This window comes from Notolabrus celidotus, chromosome 13 (genome assembly GCF_009762535.1).
Source record: "Notolabrus celidotus isolate fNotCel1 chromosome 13, fNotCel1.pri, whole genome shotgun sequence".
Taxonomy (NCBI): Eukaryota; Metazoa; Chordata; class Actinopteri; order Labriformes; family Labridae; genus Notolabrus; species Notolabrus celidotus.
Window position 1 is genome coordinate 6767472 of NC_048284.1, and position 20610 is coordinate 6788081.

A 20610-nucleotide genomic window follows, 5' to 3' on the forward strand; every position below is an offset into this window, starting at 1 on the left:
GTCATGCAACTTAAAAAACTCAGGTCAGAAATGACCTCAATTCGCACAGTGTACGCCTCACCTAATGGAAACATAGCTCCATAAATATGGAAGTTGGTGGTAGCTTAGCTGGCAGCCCCCCTTACAGGTCAACCTGTGTCCACTGAAGAATGACGGAGACACAAACATACTCAACCTGAAACTGCTGCATTTAGCATTTTACACACTTTTAATCGCCTGGTCTGAGCCACGTTTTAAACCTTGTGAATAATAAACACTGAAGGAATGCTAGCAGTGACAATAAAGCTTTGTAGAAACGCTGTATAATAACAGGTCAAGGGTTTCTTCAGGGTTCCTTCATTATCACGAGATTCCTCATCAATCAAATGATTATGTTTGTTCAAAAATAATTGTAATTTTTTTGTGTGTTTTCAGTACACCTACCTCTCCCTGCTCCTCACGGTTAGATCTGAAAAAATGCCCACTCATGCAAGAAGCCCTGATTTTGGTGTATTCCTGTGTGTGTGAGTGTGTTTGTGTCTGTGTCTGGTGTTAATGGCTGCCCGTGTCTCGACAGCAGTAGCAGACGTCTGAGCTTGGAACACAACCCGGGCACAGCGTCGAGCTGTTAGACCATGCGTACGCTGCCTAACGAGCCATGAGCGATTGCTATGATCTCGCCACAAATAATTCATGAGGATTCCTGTGGAGGAGCTATGGAGCTAAAAGGGAAGGAGGAAGGAGGGGGAAAGAGGAAGGAAGGAAGGAAGGAAGGAAGCATCAAGTAGAGGACCACAGGCTAAGTGGAGTGAGAGTGGAGGGTGGAGGGGAGGAGGAGACAGATCCAGCTGATGAATGTGTCTGAAATAGAAAGGAAATCCCCCATTACCTACAGCACTGACAAGCATGTCTGTGTGTGAGTCTGTGTTTATTTTTAGAGAGCCATTTGTGATACTACATCTGAAAAAAGGCACAGTGGGAGTGTTAACAGTGTGCATCACAATCCCGGGTTGTCTGTGAGACTCTGGAGAAGGCGTGTGCGTGTGTGCGTGTGTTGTGTGTGTGTGTATGTTGGGTATGTGATAGAGTAGGTTCTGATTTTTCTGACAGCTGGGAAACCCAAAGTGTTTAACTGTACAGGTTTTTTTTTTCTTTTGCTGAATCCAAGGGAATCTGAGCCAACAAAGTGTGCTATGTGAGATGAAAGGCACCAATGTGAGTGTGTGCAGAGAGAAGCTTAGTTTACTGTTTTGTGCTTTAATAGCGGAGATACCATTTGTTTAGAGTAAATTATATACTTAATTGTGTATGGACAGTAAAATGATAGATTTAGGTAAAATAAGGACTGTCCCTTTTTGAACTGGTTAACTGGATGCAGACTGAATTATCTTGTAGGACAAGTTATAATCTGGTGCGCACAAGATATTATCTTGCAGCATAGGTTATTATCTTATGGCATAAGTTATCTTGAGCTCAAAAGTTATTATGTTGAGTGCAAAAGTTATTATCTTGCAGCACCAGTTATAATTCTGTTGCAAAAGTTGTTATCTTGTGGCACAAGTTGTTATCTTGTGGCACAAGTTGTTATCTTGTGGCACAAGTTATAATCTTACAGCTAGAGAGTTATCTTGTTCACACAAGTTATCTTGCAGCACAAGTTATAATCTTGTGGCACAAGTTATTATCTGGCGTAAATGGTTATTATCTTGTGTGCACAAGTTATCTTGTTTGCACAAGTAACTATCTTGCAGCTAGATACTCGCAGCGAAAGTTAAAATCTTGTGGCACTAGTTATTATCTTGAGCGCAAAAGTTATCTTGCAGCACAAGTTATAGTCTTGCAACTAGAGAGTAATTATTTTGCAGCACAAGGTGTTATCTTGTGGCAAAAGTTATCTTGTATGCACAAGTTATTATCTTGCAGGCAGAGATTTATTATCTTGCAGCACAAGTCTAAAAGTTATTATTCTGTGTGCACAATTTAATATCTAGTGCACACAAGAAAATGATGTTGTGGGAGCAACTGATAAACTTGTGCACGCAGTACAATAAGGAGTGGAATGGCTGCTTATGCTTTTTCTTGCCATATAAGAGAGCTCGTGTTTTGACTTAAAATTTTCTACATTCATTGGACTGATTTCAAAGACATTTTTATTTTTCCTATGCTTCTTTTTTAGTATACCCAAAACTTCAACAGAAACATCATTCTCATGAGCTCTCCTTTACATGTGGTGCTATCATACAGATATCAGCTTGGTGAATGGTGTGAATGCTGAAAACTAAACCTTCAGTGTAGTAGTTTTGTCATTGAGAGCACTGTAGCATGCTTCTCTTAGCGTTTTTCTCACTGCTGTGCGGGTATGCATCATAGAGCTGCTAGCACGGCCGTAGAGTCTAGTTTTTTCAAAGCGAGCCAGCTACGGAGGCCATGAAGATTACTGTTTCTGACGGAGGCTCTACAGACCAGTGAGACGTATCAGTGGAACACAGACTAATGGAAATTGGGGGATGGAGACAAAGGGCCTGTGTAGGTCTCCGTGGCATGTCATTAGTGAGGGAGACGGGTTGACTTGTTCCCTCTGACATTTACCAGTCCGACTGAAAATGTCACGGAATGCCAGCCTTTACCGCTGGATATAATGCTGCCTCTTACAGCCCAGAGCTATTGATCCCAAAAAACTTTTGTACATTTTGCCCCCACGCTTGTTCCCCATGTCCACTGTCCCGAGAAAGACCACTGTCCCTGTGCTCCGAAATTTACTTCCCAGTCAGGCATTTTTCTCCTTTTGATTGGTGCAATGCACTACCAGCCTTGGCTCAGTGAATGGAGGAAGTCATGACTGGGCTATGGACAGAGTGAGGTGATATTTTGTGTATATCTTGTTATTGTGTGGCATTGTACAAAAAGTCTACTCTATGAACTGTGCTGAAAAGCAGTGAAAACATTGGTTATAGCGAAATTTCATTTGTTAGCTGTTAGAGGTACCTATATCAATCAATCAACCAATCTTTATAGCGCCAAATCACAACAAATGTTATCTCAAGACGCTTTTACAATCATAGCAGGTCTAGACCGTACTCTATGTTAAATTATGAACAGAGACCTAACACCAAGACAGGGTACGATCCAGTCTTACCTCATCTTAATCCACCATGAGCATTGCACCTTGCAGTATTTAGCAAGTTACAGTGGCAAGGACAAACTTCCTTTTAACAGGCAGAAACCTGGAGAAGAATCAGACTCATGTTTGACAGCCATCTGCCATGACTGAGTTTGGGTTGGAAAGAGGGATAGAGGAGAATAAGAGAGAGAGAGCGATGATAGTGATGAGATGAGTAGTAGTAGAAGCTGTAGTCGCCGGAGTCCAGCACTGTCCGTATCAGCTGGAGGAAGTCTACAGCAGCTCAGAGGAACCTCCGAGACAAGGGAGCTCAGGGACTCCAGAAAGGTCTATGGTTTGTAACTTTCAATGGGACAGGGAGATGGGGGAGTTAGGGGTGGGGGCTAGGATCCCAGTGTGTCAGTACGCCAGTTCCCCCGGCAGTCTAGGCCTATAGCAGCATAACTAAGAGATGGTCAAAGCCTGAGCCAGCTCTAACTATAAGCTTTATCAAAAAGGAAAGCATTTTAGTACCTGTAGTTACACAATTGCTAAAATCCGCCTCATCCCACAGCTATTTCCTCCCAACAATTGTTGTAGCTTCAGATGTTGTGTGTGGATGTTTTTTGTTCCACCGCTTCATTTCTTCTGTTGTTTTCCCACCTTTTTTTAAAAAAAAAAAACTGGCTGTCTCTTCAGGTTAGCTAATTGACTGACTGAGTGACAGACTGCAGCATGTAGAGGTTTGCCAACTCTGTCATGAAAATAAAAGCCAAGCAGAAAAAGCTCTGTTGTGTGCAAAAGAAAAAAAGACTACTCCAATTTGAATTCCTCTTATTGTATTTTGAAGTGTCTTCCTTGCGTAAAATCGTGCGATTTATTAGTGTCTTTTATGATCCCTCATCAGACCATACTAATTTTTTATAGCCGTGAAATAATCATTAAGTGTACACAAAAAGAAGTTATTAGTCTGTGCTGCGTTGAAGAAATAAGCACTTGTTCTGGGACTATAATAACCTTGAATTGAATTTCCTCAAGATCACAGGAAATGTTTCATCAAAGCAGAAATTGCTTCATGGTTATAAAATAATATTTTTGATCCAAGGGAAATGAAATAACTATTTTATGAGCACTAATATATAGTGAGGGTTTCCACATGCACCAAAGGTGTGGTTTGTTGTAAGGAGGTGTATTGCATTGTATGGAGAATAAGATTTAGTGAATGCTTCGGTCTTAGCCAAAACAATAACCAAAAGCAATCAGAGCCTGAGAAGATGCTTTCTTGAGAGTGCACTGTTGTCAAGCTCATTTCAAATTAAACAGTAATCTCTTCTCCAACAGCTAATGCAGAAGCTAATTACGCTGAAAGCCACTCATAAGCATTGTTCTGGATTCGTCTGTTATGCTGCGGTGAATTTGTGTCTCACTTAGAGAAGACTGAATTTAGATCCATGGACTCTCAATTTGTTTTGGGGAGTGCTACTGTCTAGTCTATTTCTGTCCTTGCTACACTATTGTCCTCGCTTGACTGCCCTCACATCAAGTGCTGGATTTATTTGGTCACTCTGGCAGCTCAGGCAGATAGGCCCTGCAGCCACCACGCAATATGCAATGGACTGAAGTTGCTGTTAAGATAACCATAAGCTACTATAGCTGTCATATTGGCTTCAGTGATTGTTTTCCTACGGGCAGAAGGAGTTAACGTGTTGGAAGAAATAAAGTTGTTTACAGATTTGAGAGATAAAAGCAAACCAGACTGCAGTTAAACTCTTTCTGTTGCTGTAATTTTCTCTAGCTGGATGGATTGATGTATTTTTTATAAGCAGAGCTTCAGTCCTGAAATGTTTTCCTCATTGTTGCTTGCTATGCAAACTGTAATTGGCGGCTCCAGCTGCAGCGCTCCAATTCCAAGATCCATACCGAATGAAAGATTAAGATCTTAATTAGCCATATCACACAACTGAGCATATTACAATTTTGCTCAGCAGTGCACAAAGACTTCTGGTGTCTCGTCCTTTAAAGAAAAAAAAAGCAGGGGTGCCGCTTTGATTGCAACAGGAGCTTGATTGAATTAGCCGCTACTTTGCAGCTGCATTGCCAAACATCTCTCTGGCTTCACCACAATCTCTTCACCATTGTATAATCTCTATTTAAAGAGGACTGGATTTTCTGCATGGGAAGTGCAATCATAAAATCAGCAGGTTTTGGTGTATGCAGGAAAAACAGTCCGTATGGAGAGCAAAAGAAGGCGTGACACACGTCAACATAAGAACATCCCAGCTCCCATCAGTGGCAATATGACAATGATATATTTAACTCAAACGCAGCCAACAAATCAATCCAGATCAAACATTTCAACTTGTGCAACAAATATGCTTGACGCTGAGCCAGAGGCCAATCACAAAAGCTGGTCAGATTTTTTGAGTTTTCTTAATATTGAGCAAAGGACAAAATTAAGCTCAGCCCATGTTGCATATAGGCCCACATCACACAGTTAAAACGAAAAATCTGTGAAAACTCAAAATTTCAAGGCAGCTGTCTGCACTAGATTTTTGAGTTGTGAGGCTACCTAGAAATCCTAGATTTGAGCCAACTGATTAGTTTTTATTGAGGTAACTTCTCATTCATATGTAGTGTAACTTTAAGTTTTGAGCCCTACACACTAAGAAGTGAAAAATGTGCCAACTTATAACTTTTTGTTCAGAAAATGTTCCTCTGTTACTGCACGTTACTGCACTGTTTTCCCACTTGCAATGTAGCTAGCTAATGTTCAAGGTGGCAAACTATTGGTAATGACCATGCCTTACTAAACTAGCTAAACAAATTAAAGTTACATTAACTCACCATCAATTGACCAACTGTAAAGCTAGAGTTTCAAAACAATACTCAAACAAAACACTCACCTTTAGGGCGATACAATCCACACAGGGCAGGAGAGATGTTGCCACGAGTGGGAAATTGAAAGTATGGAAGACCCCTGTAGATTTGAGTTGGAGACCCCATTCTTTGCCCGAAGCATACTCAAATAATTTAGCCTCGCCTCAAACCCATAATTTCAAGTTTTTCCAACCTAACTTATGAAAAGAGACCAACTTTACACAACAAACTTAATACAGGTAGTTCAGATAACTACTTTGATGTAGTTTGCAACAAAATGGAACATTTTTTGTTTACTTAACCAAAAAATCATTTTCAGGCCAACAATTTTAAGTTTTCATTTTTACAGTGCAGTTGGTTACCTTCTACGCATGTGATTGAGAAATATCAGAATAAGTGTCCTATTCAAACTGCTTTTGCCTGCCACTCTCTCTGCTGCAAACTGCTTTGCAACCCAGCTCCTCCTATATGCTGTGTCGGATTTTACAGGTGTCATATGCATAGTCAGTGATACCTGCTCTGTTCTGTATCGGGGAGTCTTTGCTGCTGCTCTCCCTGCCTCGATTTTCATGTATGCACATGAAAGGGACGGGAGGTGTGCTCTCCCCTCCTCAGGCTTTGGCATTCCACGTACGTACATGGAAGGACAGGGAGCTCTCAGAACAGAGCCATACCGCCAAGTATAACTAGTTGAATGCAAATCAATATTTTCTTTATCTGAAGTGGTCGTGACTGAGTTAGATTTCCCGACAACCTGGAATGCATCTGAAATTATTGGTCTGACTTGTTTTCAACAAACAAGCATAGTAAGCGAGTTATCTTCCCCTCTTGAGGACAGACATGACAAAGTTTGCATTTTTACAAATCTACCACATGATGTTGTTATTTTGTTATTTTTTAAGACAAGTAAACATGGGTGGGTGGGGGGGTGTAAAGCTGGCAAGAGATGAGCGAGTGTCTTGTCCTTTAAAGAAAAGGACTGCTGATTGGTTCCGAAACCCTGTCAACGCTGTCAATCATTAAAAAGCCAGTCCAGCGCCCCAACAACAGGAGTTATGTGGTAACAGAAAAAAAATAACTGATGTCTTTCTCTTGTATGTAACAACTCCACAAGCTGCAGCTTGAGGCCAAGAGATACAGAAATATTTTCAACACAAAATACACAAACCGTTTTCACAAATCCCTGAAATCTACTCTGTGCGAGCAGGCCCCCTCTCAAAAGAATCGACCATTGCTCCGAGAGGCTGTCTCATCATCTTCAGATCAAAGTTGATGGCTTCTGAGAATGATGCTTAAGACAAGGCAGTAGTTCTGTGTGGTTGAGATGCTCAGATATGCAGGAGAAAGATTCATCTTAAGGGAAGCAATGACTTTGATGAGGAGTCAGCGTCCTCTGGTTGGAGTTCTCTTAATGCATTTGTTAATTTAAGCTTTCATTGGTGTCCTTTATTTTACTTTTCAATGGTATAGCTTCTAAGAAAAGCAGAGGAGACTGACAAAAGTGTCCATCAGTTTGCATCCCTTGAACTGATTCAAAACCCACTAATGCAACCCTAATACATGCACATTTATATATTTTATTGTAGAGAAAAAATGTAGCTAAGCATGCCCTCTAGTGTCGTCAGAACTTCACCATGTGCAGATAAACTGAACGGGTTTCTTGATATTTCTTGTTCCTTTTCTGTAAAAACAGATGAATATGTATGATTGGATCGGACTGACTAACTGTCCACCCTCTCCCTCTCTGCAGGTACATCCGCACCATGTACCTCGGTATACAAAGTCACCGGCAGAAGGAGAACCAGCGGCGCTTTTACTGGGCCATGCTGTACGAGTATGCCGATGTCAACATGCTGCGACTGCTGGAGACCTTCTTGGAAAGTGCCCCTCAGCTGGTGCTGCAGCTCTGCATCATGATCCAGAGCAACAAGGCTGAGTGGCTGCAGTGTAAGGGACTCCCTAAGGCTCTATCACGCAACAAGAAAGTCTGACTTTGTTTCTACACACTCCCTTTTAGTATGTCATACTGTTTTTATTGCTAGGCGCTGAGACGCCTCTGTGAAGTTCAAATTTACATTGTGCAGAATCTCCAAAACGGCATCAAATTTCTATCATTTCTCACTCTTGTACATGAAACCTCTTGCAGTTTCCTCATCCAGCACAGCTCCCAAAGGAGCACAGTAATTGAATCCTAACAAGTGATCCCCTTCCCTGTCTGGGTGTCTATAGAAATGCCATCAATACATTTTTAGAGAGGCACCATGCTGCTGTTCTACAGATAACCCTGTATCATTTTTCATGCAGCAGGTTGCTGCTCTGACATATCTGCTGTCTCCACTATTATACCAGTCTTAAGGAAACTGAATTGCTGCAGTAAATGGAAGCTGTGTTGACTGAATGACCTATGATGATCTCAGTAATAATATGCCTCTCAAAGATGTGATGGATTGCTTGGCTGGAATAAAACGTACCATATATTGTAAATGGAGTAGCAGCCAAGTCAAGATAAAACCATTTTTCTTTTCAGTTGAAGAGTGAACGGGGATTTTGCTTTTCACTTCTGATGTTTTTAGAACCATCTGAGGTATCTCTCATTCTTGCAATTCCTCTCTCTCTCTGTCTATGTTTTCAGGTTTTTCTGCCATGTCCTCCCTCCTGTCCCTGGCCTGGGTGCTAGCTTCCTATCACAAACTATTGCGGGACTCCCGGGATGACAAGAAGAGCATGAGTTACCGAGGTGCCCTGGTGCACCTGTTCTGGCGCCTTTTCACCATTTCCTCCCGGGTGCTCTCCCTCGCTCTGTTTGCCTCTGTCTTTCACATCTACTTTGGCATTTTTGTGGTGCTCCATTGGTGCGCCATGGCTTTCTGGGTCATCCATGGCGGCACCGACTTCTGCATGTCCAAGTGGGAGGAGGTACTGTTCAACATGGTGGTTGGCGTGGTCTATGTCTTCTGTTGGTTCAATGTACGTGAGGGCCGGACGCGCTGCAGAATGGTGACCTATTATACGGTGGTACTGTTAGAGAACGCCATCCTCAGCTCCCTTTGGTATGCATACCGTGACCCAGCCACCACTGACGCCTATGCCTCTTTAGCCCTTTGCGGTGTCTTCCTGTGCTTTGCTTCAGGTGTGGCCTGTATGGTTCTGTATTATGGGGTTCTACATCCAATGGGCCCCCGGCTGAGGGTGCTGGCCAGCTCCTGCTGTGCCGAGCTGCTCTGGGGCCTTCCATTACCCCCCGAAGCAGAGCCCATGGCTCCCACACCTGGTCCTCGTGGCTCTCAGGCCACCCCCACACGTGGTCTGGCAGGGGAACATATGGATTCAGATGAAACAGTTGCAGACAGCTGCCTTCCGGTTTTCCAGGTGAGGTCCACGGAACCTGTGGATGCCGCTGGAAGGCCCATTCGCCCTGAGGGTCCTCTCATCAAGATAGACATGCCCAGAAAACGATACCCAGCCTGGGATGCACACTTTGTGGATCGGCGCCTGCGCAGGACCATTAACGTGCTGCAGTACATTAGCCCGAATGCGGTGGGCATCAGGTATAGGGACGGTCCTCTTCTTTATGAACTCCTGCAGTATGAGTCCTCCCTCTGAAGGCATCTTCTCTATCACCTCCTCCTACACTACAATGCACTTGGGTTTCCTTTTTTTCATTCTGCTCTCCCTCTCCTCAGAGGGGTTTCTCTTCATTCGACACACTTCTCTCCTCTGTGATCATTCAGATTTTCTGCAGGAGATGTGTTTTGTCTACTGAAAAATCTTTTAAGACAGTCTAAACACAGTCATGATTTATTTTTGGAAAAAAAAACATACAGCACAGAGAGGAAATTATGAACCAACAGTATCTTATGTGACATATACAGAGGTCTCATATCAATCCCTCTACATTGATAGAGGAGGGTTCTGTATGAGTATGTAGATAACATATGAATGTTTCATTATGAAATGTGTTTAATACATTATACTGTATTGGTGATTCAACCTGTGAATACTTGTGAAGGGCATATTGTATGTCCCTGTGACATGGGACTAGTGCAAAGCCTGATGGGAATGATGGAGGAAGTCTTTGCACATCCCAACATTTACTGCCATTCTTTATGTAGATTATTGAAATGTATGATGATGTTTACCGAGTCCCTGGCCCATGAATTACAAAAGCACTGAAACTTCTATGACGAGGACACAATCATACATGTGTCCATGAGAAACTATTCAAAGTGGGTTTCCCCTCAATGCTCTAACATGGCTCAATCGTATCCCTGCTGTACTATTTCTGTTCAAAAGCCTGAATCGTAATCGCATCATGTGTGGAAGAAAAAAGAAGCACACTGACCTTCAATCAGTTCCACCCATATATTAAATTTGTACAGTGCAGAGAGCCCTCCAGTGGAGGCAAGCTGTAATAGCACACTGTATTTGGTCATTTTTGCCCAAAGGTGTGATGGCACAAAAAAACAAATATAAAGGTTAATAAACACAATGGAAGAAATATAGAATGTAGTTAAAATGAGCACAACTTTTTTCTAAATTGGTTGTTAGAAAAAATCATAGTAAAAAACATTCCAAAGACTTTTTAAAAAAGATTGTCAGTGTCTTGTAAAAGGAAAGAGGAAGGAAGAGTAGAAGAAAACGTGTGAGCACGCACCTTTTTCTGAAGTGCAAAGACAGCCTTCAGGAAATCCTCCACCATTCCCTTCTGAATCCCAGAAAGAAATCTCTTATCTAACCTCCCTAGATTCTTTTCCTATCAAACTGTTTTAGGTTGATTGATATATGCTTATTGGGTGCAAAGACTTGTACTAAGTTCTTGAAAAAAATATGTCAAATCGAGGAAGAAAATTTCTATGCTATTATACTTCAGTGCGTATTTGTGTCTACATTTATAGTCATTAACATAACTATATTTTGCCAGAACACACTTTTTTACATAACAAAAAATGTTGTGCCGTGCAGTGTTATAAAGTGAAACTCCTCAAAATCAGTGTGCCCTCAAAGATGTTATGCTCTTACATGGGTGTACAACTGTTCTGAGTCCTGCTAGTGCAGTTGAAACAAAGCCAAATCACATCTTATAGTACTGTCTATCAAATGTTTCTGCCCCTTTCGAACGACTACAACAAGTCCCCAGAACGTGTGCCATCCATTGGCCTGCTGTGCAACGCTTGTACACTGATAAACATCTGCCAGCTGAACCTGTGGGAGCTCTCAACCACAGGGCAGCCATTGTTTTCACTCAAAACGGGAAAAAATACAAAACATGCCTTCGAAGTCAAAGGAGCTTGGCGAAAATGTTCAGAGGGCTACTGAAAAATCTAGAGAAAAAATGAATGCATTTCATACTCCAACTTATTTACTCAATTCTTCACCTGAATATATAACGTGTGTTTTCTACATTGCAGTGTTTGGCATGACGTTAATATAAGGCATCAGTACAAATGAGCCCAACAAGGGAATGCCCAAGAACCCTGCACCAAACAGAGATTCCTTTCTCCTAGCTTACTGGCTCTCTGCTTCGCTGTGGCTACATGTGCCTGCTAACATCGTACTGTACAAAAGCAGAAACAGTGTAAGTCCAGGTTAAAGGTGAGAGGGGGTTTTTGCCAGGAGTGGAAATGAACACGAGGACAGACTGTGGTAAAGGGAGTTGGGAATACTTTGTATGCTTAGTGAGATAGACGTCACATAATCGTGTACTTTCCAACCTTCAGTAAGTATCACAGATGTTCTGATACCATTTTGTCTTCCTGATACTGAATCAGATACCTAGACTTCATTTGCTGATACCAAGTAGCCTTCCAATATGACCGAGAAAATATGAATAAATTGGTGGAAAAACACTGATTGGTGACGTTTGACTGGCTTTGACTATCATTAACCTCTTAGCTAGCACTACAATTGTGCTGTCAGTGTTGAGGTACTCAAGTCCATGACAGGGACTCCAGTCCTGATTGTCTGAAATCGATATTTGCGCACTGCTAACTCAGACTTGTACTCTGACAGACTGACTGAGCTTTGACTACATTATGGCTATATACGTTAATACAGACAGTTTAAATGTTTAAGTTAGATTTTTTATATATTTTGAAATGTGTTTTCTACACATCCAGAAGGTGTAACACAATCATTCCAGTTTCAGACAGTCAATAGTTTTAATAAAAATAACATTAATAAGGATGACTCGACTCTGATTCTTTTCTGGTGACTCAGACTTAAACACTGAAGACTCATGACTGGACTCGGACTCAAGATTTGGTGACTCGACTACAACACTATCTGTGGCATATAATTGTCACGCGACACTTTGCCTGGAACCAGTTGATTTTTGTTGGCCAATTGGTCATGTTCAGACAAATTCATTGACTCAGTAGTACCATATACGACATTTTAAGCAGTATTGGATGCTGACACCAATTCTGGTATGGGTACTGGTAATGGTAATAGTATACCCCACTGACTGTATATAAATATGAATGGCACACCTCCTGTTGTGGTAAAGTGAAGCCAAAATGCCACTGTGATGGGCCCTAACATATCACACTGGTGTTTTGGATCCGAGGCCTGTGTAGAAACGATCCAGCTCCCTATGACTGAAATTAGGGCACCAAAACAAAATGAAAACATCTGGTTAATTTTTGGAATAAAACACTGGGCGTCACTTTTGTGGAGCTGTTGTGCCATCCATGTTTTTATACAGTCTCTAGTGTGCCCATACCAGAATAACCTTACTATGTACCAGGGGTCTAAAAATGCTTGCACATTGTTACACTTTCTTAATTTGTGTGTGTCTTCAGCCCTTTACCACAGCGCTGTCCTCTTGACTATTGTTCGACTCCATCCTCGGTTGCTGCTCCACCCTCTACCCCGTCTCTGTGGTGCTGGGAACTTGGTGCACTCCCCATAAACTTAAAAAACTCTCTCTGGTAACTGAACATTGGGGTTGAGGCTGAACAACTGGAGATCCTGACATGAGAACATGCAATGAGGTACACTGCCATAACCAAGAGCTTCAACATCCAGGGTCTGCCACCCTTCGGCTTAAGAGCGATGTTCAGCCCTGAGTAATTGAGAACTGTTGGGTCAGCTAGGGTGGAGCAACCATCCAACACACCGTACGTATAGATACACATAAGTATGCAAACAACCAACTTGTTCATTGTTTACCATAGTAGCCAGAGTAGTTCCTCTCTGTAGTAGTGAATGAACAGCCATGTTGATAGATAGTCGATGAATGAATAAGTATTGTTAAACTTTTTAAGAAAACCTAAGCAAAACAGCCAATACAGGGGTTCCTCAGGACCAACAACCAACACCACTGAACCAGCTGACTCAGGGGTGTCTCAATGCAGTTCTCATCCCCAGGCATGTCCTCAAGGGTCTCCATTTTTTCCTTAACATACTACATCCTGGACCACTCCTCGGCTGGGACTGTACCACTAAATTATGGTTTGCACGTTTTACTTTTCATGGGGATGATACTCGATCATTCTCATCACTGGGGGTGGGAGAGGAGCAGTTTTTTGTGGTGGTTGGCTGCCTGGCGTACGGTGCATCCTTTCTAAACACTGCTGAACCTTTTCCAGACGTGGACACATGTCCAAATCAGGTGCAAATACACTGTGATTCATTCACCTTTATTTTTGTATGTGTGTGGAGAATCAGTATTATTATACAGCATTACAAACAAGTGTATGTACAAGATGTATGGCTGCATTTCATCTAGTGGTGCTTAATGTCGTACAATGCAGAGTATTTATGCTTGCTTGACTGTGTCATTAGAGAAGTAGTAATGGCAGTTAATGAAACTAATTAATTTGAATTGAGTCTACAAAGAGTCTATATGTATACGTCTGGATTTTTATGAAAAAGCAGTATATTTTATGTATTCAACCGCCACTTTGCCACATTTTGTTTTCAGTCAAGTAATTCACCAGGAGTTGGTGAATTACTGGATTTAGTTCTTATGTATTGTTTTTAAATTAGACACGGGTTTCAAAGCTAACAAACCAACTGTTCCCACAGTTTATACTATAAGAAAGGTCTACAAGACTTAACTCCACTGGGTTACCTGCCCATACCCACGACTTAATGGCCACAGCACACAGCAAGAGCGTTTGAACAGAAGGCTTGATCTTCTCAGTCCTTGTTGTGCCTTGTTACTTTGGATGCTTTAATCCAGCCATGGCAGCCAGGTCCGCAAACAACAATGCCAATGTCTTTATTTCCTCGTTTCTCGTGCCAGCACATTCACCAAGACGATGACAACACCAGACAGTATCCTCTCTGTCTGAGTCCCCAAACCAGATCAAGCCAAGTTTTCAATTCTGTCAGCTCACACCTCAGTCAACAGCGCTGATAAGTCTTATAGTGATCCAAGTTTTCATCCACAGGACCGTACTGTTTCCTAGTTGAAGTGTTAAAAACAAACTGACAGAACCAAGAGGTGGGAAACGTAGTTATTGGTTCTGCCAAAAAGACAAAGGAGGAAGTAAGGCAATACTGAACATCATCTGTACTTGAACGTCGGGTTCCTCATCTGAATTACTTTAGCTGAATCCAAGCAGCCCTGGTAATTCAGCATGTTACAAATAAAAGTTCAAACTTCAGTCAGACATGTTAGTTTTTGGACTGTTTGACTGATAGTCTTAACAGAGGCCAGCCACGATACAGAGCGTTTTATTAAATGATTGTTTTGTACTTTTGTCTATGCCTTTACATCTTCTTCTGTCTTGCAATGATGAATGATTTGTAGTGCCAAGACGTGAACTTTATGTCGTTTGTCTCGTGTGAACAAAACATCCTCCAGCCAAACAAAAAGGCCTGCGGTTGGGATAAAACAAGGAAGGTGTCAATGATGATGAAATGCGCAAAAAAAAAAATCACCTCTGTTGAGATTTTCTCACGGTAGAATGATGAAACAGGCCCCGTCACTGATTGAATAACCTCATTTCCTGGTTTTCCAACCATCTCCCAGCATGCCTTTAGAACTCATTGTGAGGGAACTCTTGACATTTAGCATGTAAGTGCTCTAAACTGCACAACAAACACTCTGATTTCTGCATCAATGTGTAGCAGCAGGTTTTTGTAGTCTGTCTTGGTTAAAGTCTGTATACGTTTCAGTTCTGACCATCTGCAGCAGTGTGTTCAGATGATAAAAAGGTGCATTTTTCCCTTTTACTTTGATCCTTTTTTTGATTTTTGTTAACAACCTGGTGCTGAATAAATATATTTAAAAGGTGCTACCACTCTGGGCTGCAGAGTCCACTTGTTGACTCTCTGAGAGCCTTTCAGTTGACGGAGAGAAACTTGCAGTCTTAAAATTGCTCAAGAGCTCGCACCTCAAATCCGCACAGTTTACAGCAGAACTCAACTCTCAATGGTGCCATTTTAATTTCCGATCTGCACACACGAAAACAACACCACTGTTCTTATAATGTTTATCATACTGGTTCAGCATACAGTATGTTTTTGTTCCTTTATGATTTAATCTGCACTAGGATTTTTTTTTCTTTGTGTTATCTGAGAGAATAAAACTGGCGGATGACTTAAATGCATCTTTTGGCGCAGAGGAGCGCAAATGTACTTCTGCTACTGGAAAATGGGTAAAAAAATATATAGAACGTGATTGCTGTGTTGTAAATTCCTGTCATCTATATGTCTTTAATCTGTGTGTATCTATCTTTTGTTGTTATTGTAGAATTGGCTGTAAAGTTTTGTTTAAAATGGATTTGATATTCCAATGATGCGACTATGGTTGTCATATTAATTGCTGCTGATTTTTTTTTAATTGTTTTCAAAGTCGTTGGGAAATATTGCTTTGTTTATATTCAATCAATTTCTAGATTGTGTTAGCTTGTTGGTGTATTTACACAAATCAGGATACTCCCTAAAACTGTACGACTTATCCGGGGTGTTCCAAAAAGTTGGCACAATGTCAGTTAGCAAATCCGCTACAGTCTGTAGCATCTTGATGAAAGTGTACTCATACAACCTGTGTCTGAGAACATATAAGGAATGATTATTTCTTTGTTATTGTTCAATATAAAATGTAAGTAAACTGTTCCATGGGATCCCCGTTCTTTAAAAAAGCAAAACTGATGTCCTATTTTTGGGAACAATATGAATATTATTAATAACATATGGTGCTAAAGTTCTTTTTGTATGTTTTGGTTTTTAGATGAAAAGAGAAATATTATGCTGAAAATGTAATGTTAAGCCTTACTGTAGATTCATATATCAGACTGTTCATCCCAGAAGAGAAAAATAAATCTAGTATTTGAAAGTGCAATTCAGTAGTACTTGTATTCAAATGCATGTTTCACATTTCAGTTCATTAATATTGACATCATGCTGCATTCAAAGGCCGGCCCCCTCTACATGATCTGAATGACACCGGTGAATGATGATGTTATTATGTCTTGAAATTGGTTGAGTCAAATGCCTGCACACCCACGCCATTATTTTCATTAACTATGATAGGACCATTGGCCGAATATCAATATGGACAACGCACTTCCATCTGGTTGACATATTGCACTGGTGATGCAAAGGCATGCACAGATGCTATCTGACTGGTGGAGCCTGGTCATGCTCCTTCTGCTACCCCAAATGTACCAATAAAATAGCAATCCTTCAAGTGGGTGTAGTATAGTGTTGGTTTGAAGTCGATGGTTATTCAAAGTTCATTAACTCTTGTGTCAGTGTACTTGTATGTTAGTTTTCTAACATACAGGTTCTTGCTGTTTCTCCATTACTTTGCTAATAAAGAACACTAGAGGAGCCCAATGTTGTCAACAAAGCTGCCAATCATGACATCACATCACTTCTTATTAATGTCAAATAAGTGATTAAACTAGTGCTGCCAGTTTGATTTTGATTTGATTTGATTTGATAGTGTTTATTTGGAACTACAAATACTCCTGAAACATCGACACTTGGTTATCTCAGCTAAATATAGCACAAAGCATATAAAGTGTTAGCGGCTTAAATGTAATTATTTACATTTAAAGTCAGGTGTTTTGACAGATTAAAGGTCACATCCAGAAAGTGTATGGACAAATAAGTCTTATTATATCAAGGTCCATTTGTTAGCTTTCTCCAGAACATCCATCTGAAACATTAGCATGTGATAGTGTTCTCAAACTACTACAGACGACAAAGGCTGAGGTGTGCTCTAAAGCTCCAGAAAAAAAATGTATAAAAGATAGTTGACAAGATAGCTCCCTGAAAGTGAAGCCAAGATCTTTGGAGCTCCCCCTATTGGCTGGCTGCAGTATAGGTCACAAAGCCCGACACAAAAAAAGAAACAAAAGAAAGTAACGTTATATTAAATGCAAAAAATAATAATAATAATCAGAATAATAAATTGTATCCTCACTAATATGAATTGTATTCACATATCCGAAAAGGAGTGGGGAGAAGTAAAACATATTAAATCCCACCCCTTCTCCATTATTAATTAATTAATAATTGTCAATAATAATATATATTTTTTTGTTTAACTTATTGCTTTATAAAATAGTACTACATATATTCATTCATATTGGTAAAATATAGTGGAGAATATTGGCATTTGCATTTGTGAAAGAATAAATGGTTTTGCGAGTCTACTTGTCCGCTCATCAAGGAACACGTACAGATTATTGATCATTTTTATGTATTTCTCAATCTAAAACATACAAGAGTGTTGAAAATGCAAAGACAGAATTAATGCACGGGTGATTTTCTGAATATGACTTAAGTGCTCACTGGAGACTCATTGGAAATGCATGTTAATGTAAAGTGTGAGCAGCCTTTTGTGGGGTTATGTAATTGCACATTCTCATATTGGGATTGCAATTAGATTAATTGTGCAGGACTAATTAAAATTGAACTACTGAGAAAAATGAACTCTTACACATAAATCAGCTTGACAAGAACTAACTGCAATGACAGAAAGCATGTTAAGAGAAATATTAACGTGTGCTTTAATTTCCTAATTTGAACCGTGTCCCATCTGTTAACATGGAGGAGGCAGTTTTTATGACCTAAAGAGGGAGCTCTAAATGTTTTGGCTGTGGTCTATGTATTGGACCAATACTGGTTGACGTCATGTGACATACAGCATGCCTCTTTACCACACTGATGTACTGATGAGATTGAATAAGGTCTCAGTTTCGGATCCATACAGCAACAAACCATGAAGAAGTGAGGCAGAGGAAAATGTATGTGTGACACAAAAGTGAAACCACCTCTGTGGGACTGAAATTAGTTTTAAATTCAGCTAGCTTTTAATCAGACTGACAATCATTTTGCCAATTTAGACAAAATAAACTGAAATAACTGTTGAGATTTTCGCATGCAGGGGTAGTTCTGGGGTAAGTGAATGATAGGAGTACAGAAAACATACAGTATGAAACATAGACCATAGCTATAATTAATGGACATAGCATCCGTGACGCCACCCATCCGTTCTGAAGCGCTGTTTTGTAGCCGATCGTTGGCGGGAGCCATATTTGAAATGCTGAACACAACCTAACTGCTGTCTAGCTAGTGTGAGCTAAAGAGGCGGGCTTTGAGCCTCCTAACTATCAGTGTTCTCTCCTGTCAGTCATGTCCTTATTTGGGCAAAACTTGTAATCTTAATATCTTCGGAACCAGGCTGTAAACATGTTTATTATTGCTGTGAAGATCGTCTTTTTTGAATGGGTGTGTATGTGTTTCTGCAGCCAGCCTCAAGTGGACGCTCAATGAGCTGCAGTTTATAACACTTCCACATGGGGTTTGTATTTTGAGATCGGTTGCAGCTTGGTATGGACTCATCTAGTGTCAATTCTCTGATAAGTATAATAAATATTCAATTAAAAACTACAAGGACTCACAATTCAATGGGCTACTTAAGCAGACTGTACTTGTTCTCCACTGTTCACCATTAAGATAAGATACGATAAGATAAGAGATTCCTTTACTCGTCCCACACGGGGAAATTCAAGTGTTACAGTAACAGAGTAGACAAAGTGCAAAAGAAATATATAAAGCAAACAAGAGCCTATAAATGAGCAATTATTAAAAAGTTATTAATTGTTGCCAGCATTAATCCTAAACACTCTGCAATTTAGGAAATTAAATCTAGCCTTGCTCATCAGAGCAGAGATCATGCAATGTGACAAATTCAGACTTCTAGTTTCATATTCGATCTGAAAATTTTGCTTCAAAATAATCAATAACAACCAAAAGATGCCATCAAAGTAACATTTCCTGACCACCTGATACAGGTGCAGAGTAAACAGAGGAAAGAAAGAAACCTACCTTTTTTCTGTTGGTGCTCATACAGCTAACATTGGGAGTCCTTGGTCCTTTTTAATATTTTCCTCAGTTGTCCCATCTGCTTTCCTCTCTTTCCCACTGATGACATCTTCATCAGTCTCAGTTCTTGTCCTGTAGGGAAACCAGAGACATTAAAAAGTACCTGAGAGGTGAGGAAAAAGTCTTATTTTTAGTCCTGTGTTTAATTAAATGATTAAAATGGGATATTCTGTGCTTTCCTAAATAGTCTCGGGGTATACTCAAAAAATTGCATGAGTTCAAGTCATAAAAAAACAACTGAAAGAGATCAACATGACAGTATAGGTAGCATCAATACAACAAGATGACATTTCCAGCTGAGTTTGTGACAGAAGACAATCTTCATCATTAGTTTCTGCAGTAATTCACAGGTCTGAGCTGAATATCCGTAATTAAAACCCCTGAAACACACCATTTGAACAGCTGTCCCTGGGTTACATCTATCAGGGTAGCTTATTTTCTTATCACTCAGCAGCAGTTGTCTTGCACACTGCACAGTAGCAGCTGTTTTGGTTTGAGCAAAGCAAAGCATGCTGGACCCACAGAGTTTAACGCCCAAAATGGCGGCACGGTTGAAAAGTTTTCCCTGTTTTATCTGACTTTTTCCTCCTTAGAGAACACTTTTCTAGTCATTCCAGCGACACTAAGACACACCACTTCCTCACAGTGAGCACGTCGGCATTTTTTTTTCACGTGGTGGTGGAATAGAGCCAAAAACCAGAATGATGTTTTCTCTCCACTCAAGTTTTCAGGCATCACTTTACCACAGCTCGGCTAGGCTAGGCTAAGCTAGGCTAGGCTATCTACTAGCAAGCTAACTACTGTCAGATCAGATGAGAGCTCGTTTTAAGGCTTGACATGTTTTTGTGCCACACCTGGGACTCGGCGCTGAACTGAATATGAAGAGGAGGACCGTCACGTAGACATGGAGGAAGATGTGAAGAAAGTGAAGAAGGTAGGAAGGGTTACTGACTTCACTTTGAACTGTGGGGGAAACTAGCTAGCATGCTATCTCAGTGCTGGGACAAACCGGGGCTAGCATGACCGTTAGAGAAGTTTAGTCAACTGTCAAAGAAATATTAGTTTAAAAACAAACTGATAGAGTCAATATTTCCTCTTAACTTATCACTAAATAACTAAATATGCAATAAAAGTAGATAACACCGCTAGATTTGGTTATAAAAGAGCTCCTGGAAGTGTTTAATTTGATTTACTAAGCTTACCATCACAGTTTCGGGACTTTTCAATTTCAACGTTTCTTTAAGTGCTCATTTTAACATCACCTTTTCGTCGGCGTATATAACACAGAGTAATTGTGCTCATTT

The 20610-nt window shown here is 40.6% G+C and overlaps 3 protein-coding genes across 4 annotated transcripts in view; 2 read left to right on the forward strand and 1 right to left on the reverse strand.

Annotated features, from left to right (window-relative positions):
- The window catches only part of xkr6b (XK, Kell blood group complex subunit-related family, member 6b), a 78112-nt gene extending 68288 nt beyond the window's left edge, over positions 1-9824 (forward strand). The window contains exons 2-3 of the mRNA XM_034698966.1: positions 7707-7903; positions 8589-9824. Coding sequence (XP_034554857.1) covers positions 7707-7903; positions 8589-9559 — 1168 coding nt within the window. The 3' untranslated portion in view covers positions 9560-9824. The remainder of the gene's footprint in view (positions 1-7706; positions 7904-8588) is intronic.
- The window catches only part of mtmr9 (myotubularin related protein 9), a 121077-nt gene extending 100498 nt beyond the window's left edge, over positions 1-20579 (reverse strand). Inside the window, exons 1-2 of one of the 2 annotated variants that reach the window (XM_034698972.1) lie at positions 20509-20579; positions 19250-19378 (exon numbers count right to left, since the gene is read on the reverse strand). The gene's annotated coding sequence lies outside the window, so the exon portion shown is untranslated. Of the gene's footprint in view, positions 1-19249; positions 19379-19697; positions 19802-20508 lie in introns of those variants that run through there. The other variant, XM_034698971.1, reaches the window with a different exon arrangement.
- The window catches only part of ccm2 (CCM2 scaffold protein), a 13441-nt gene continuing 12515 nt past the window's right edge, over positions 19685-20610 (forward strand). The window contains exon 1 of the mRNA XM_034698977.1: positions 19685-20240. Coding sequence (XP_034554868.1) covers positions 20211-20240 — 30 coding nt within the window. The 5' untranslated portion in view covers positions 19685-20210. The remainder of the gene's footprint in view (positions 20241-20610) is intronic.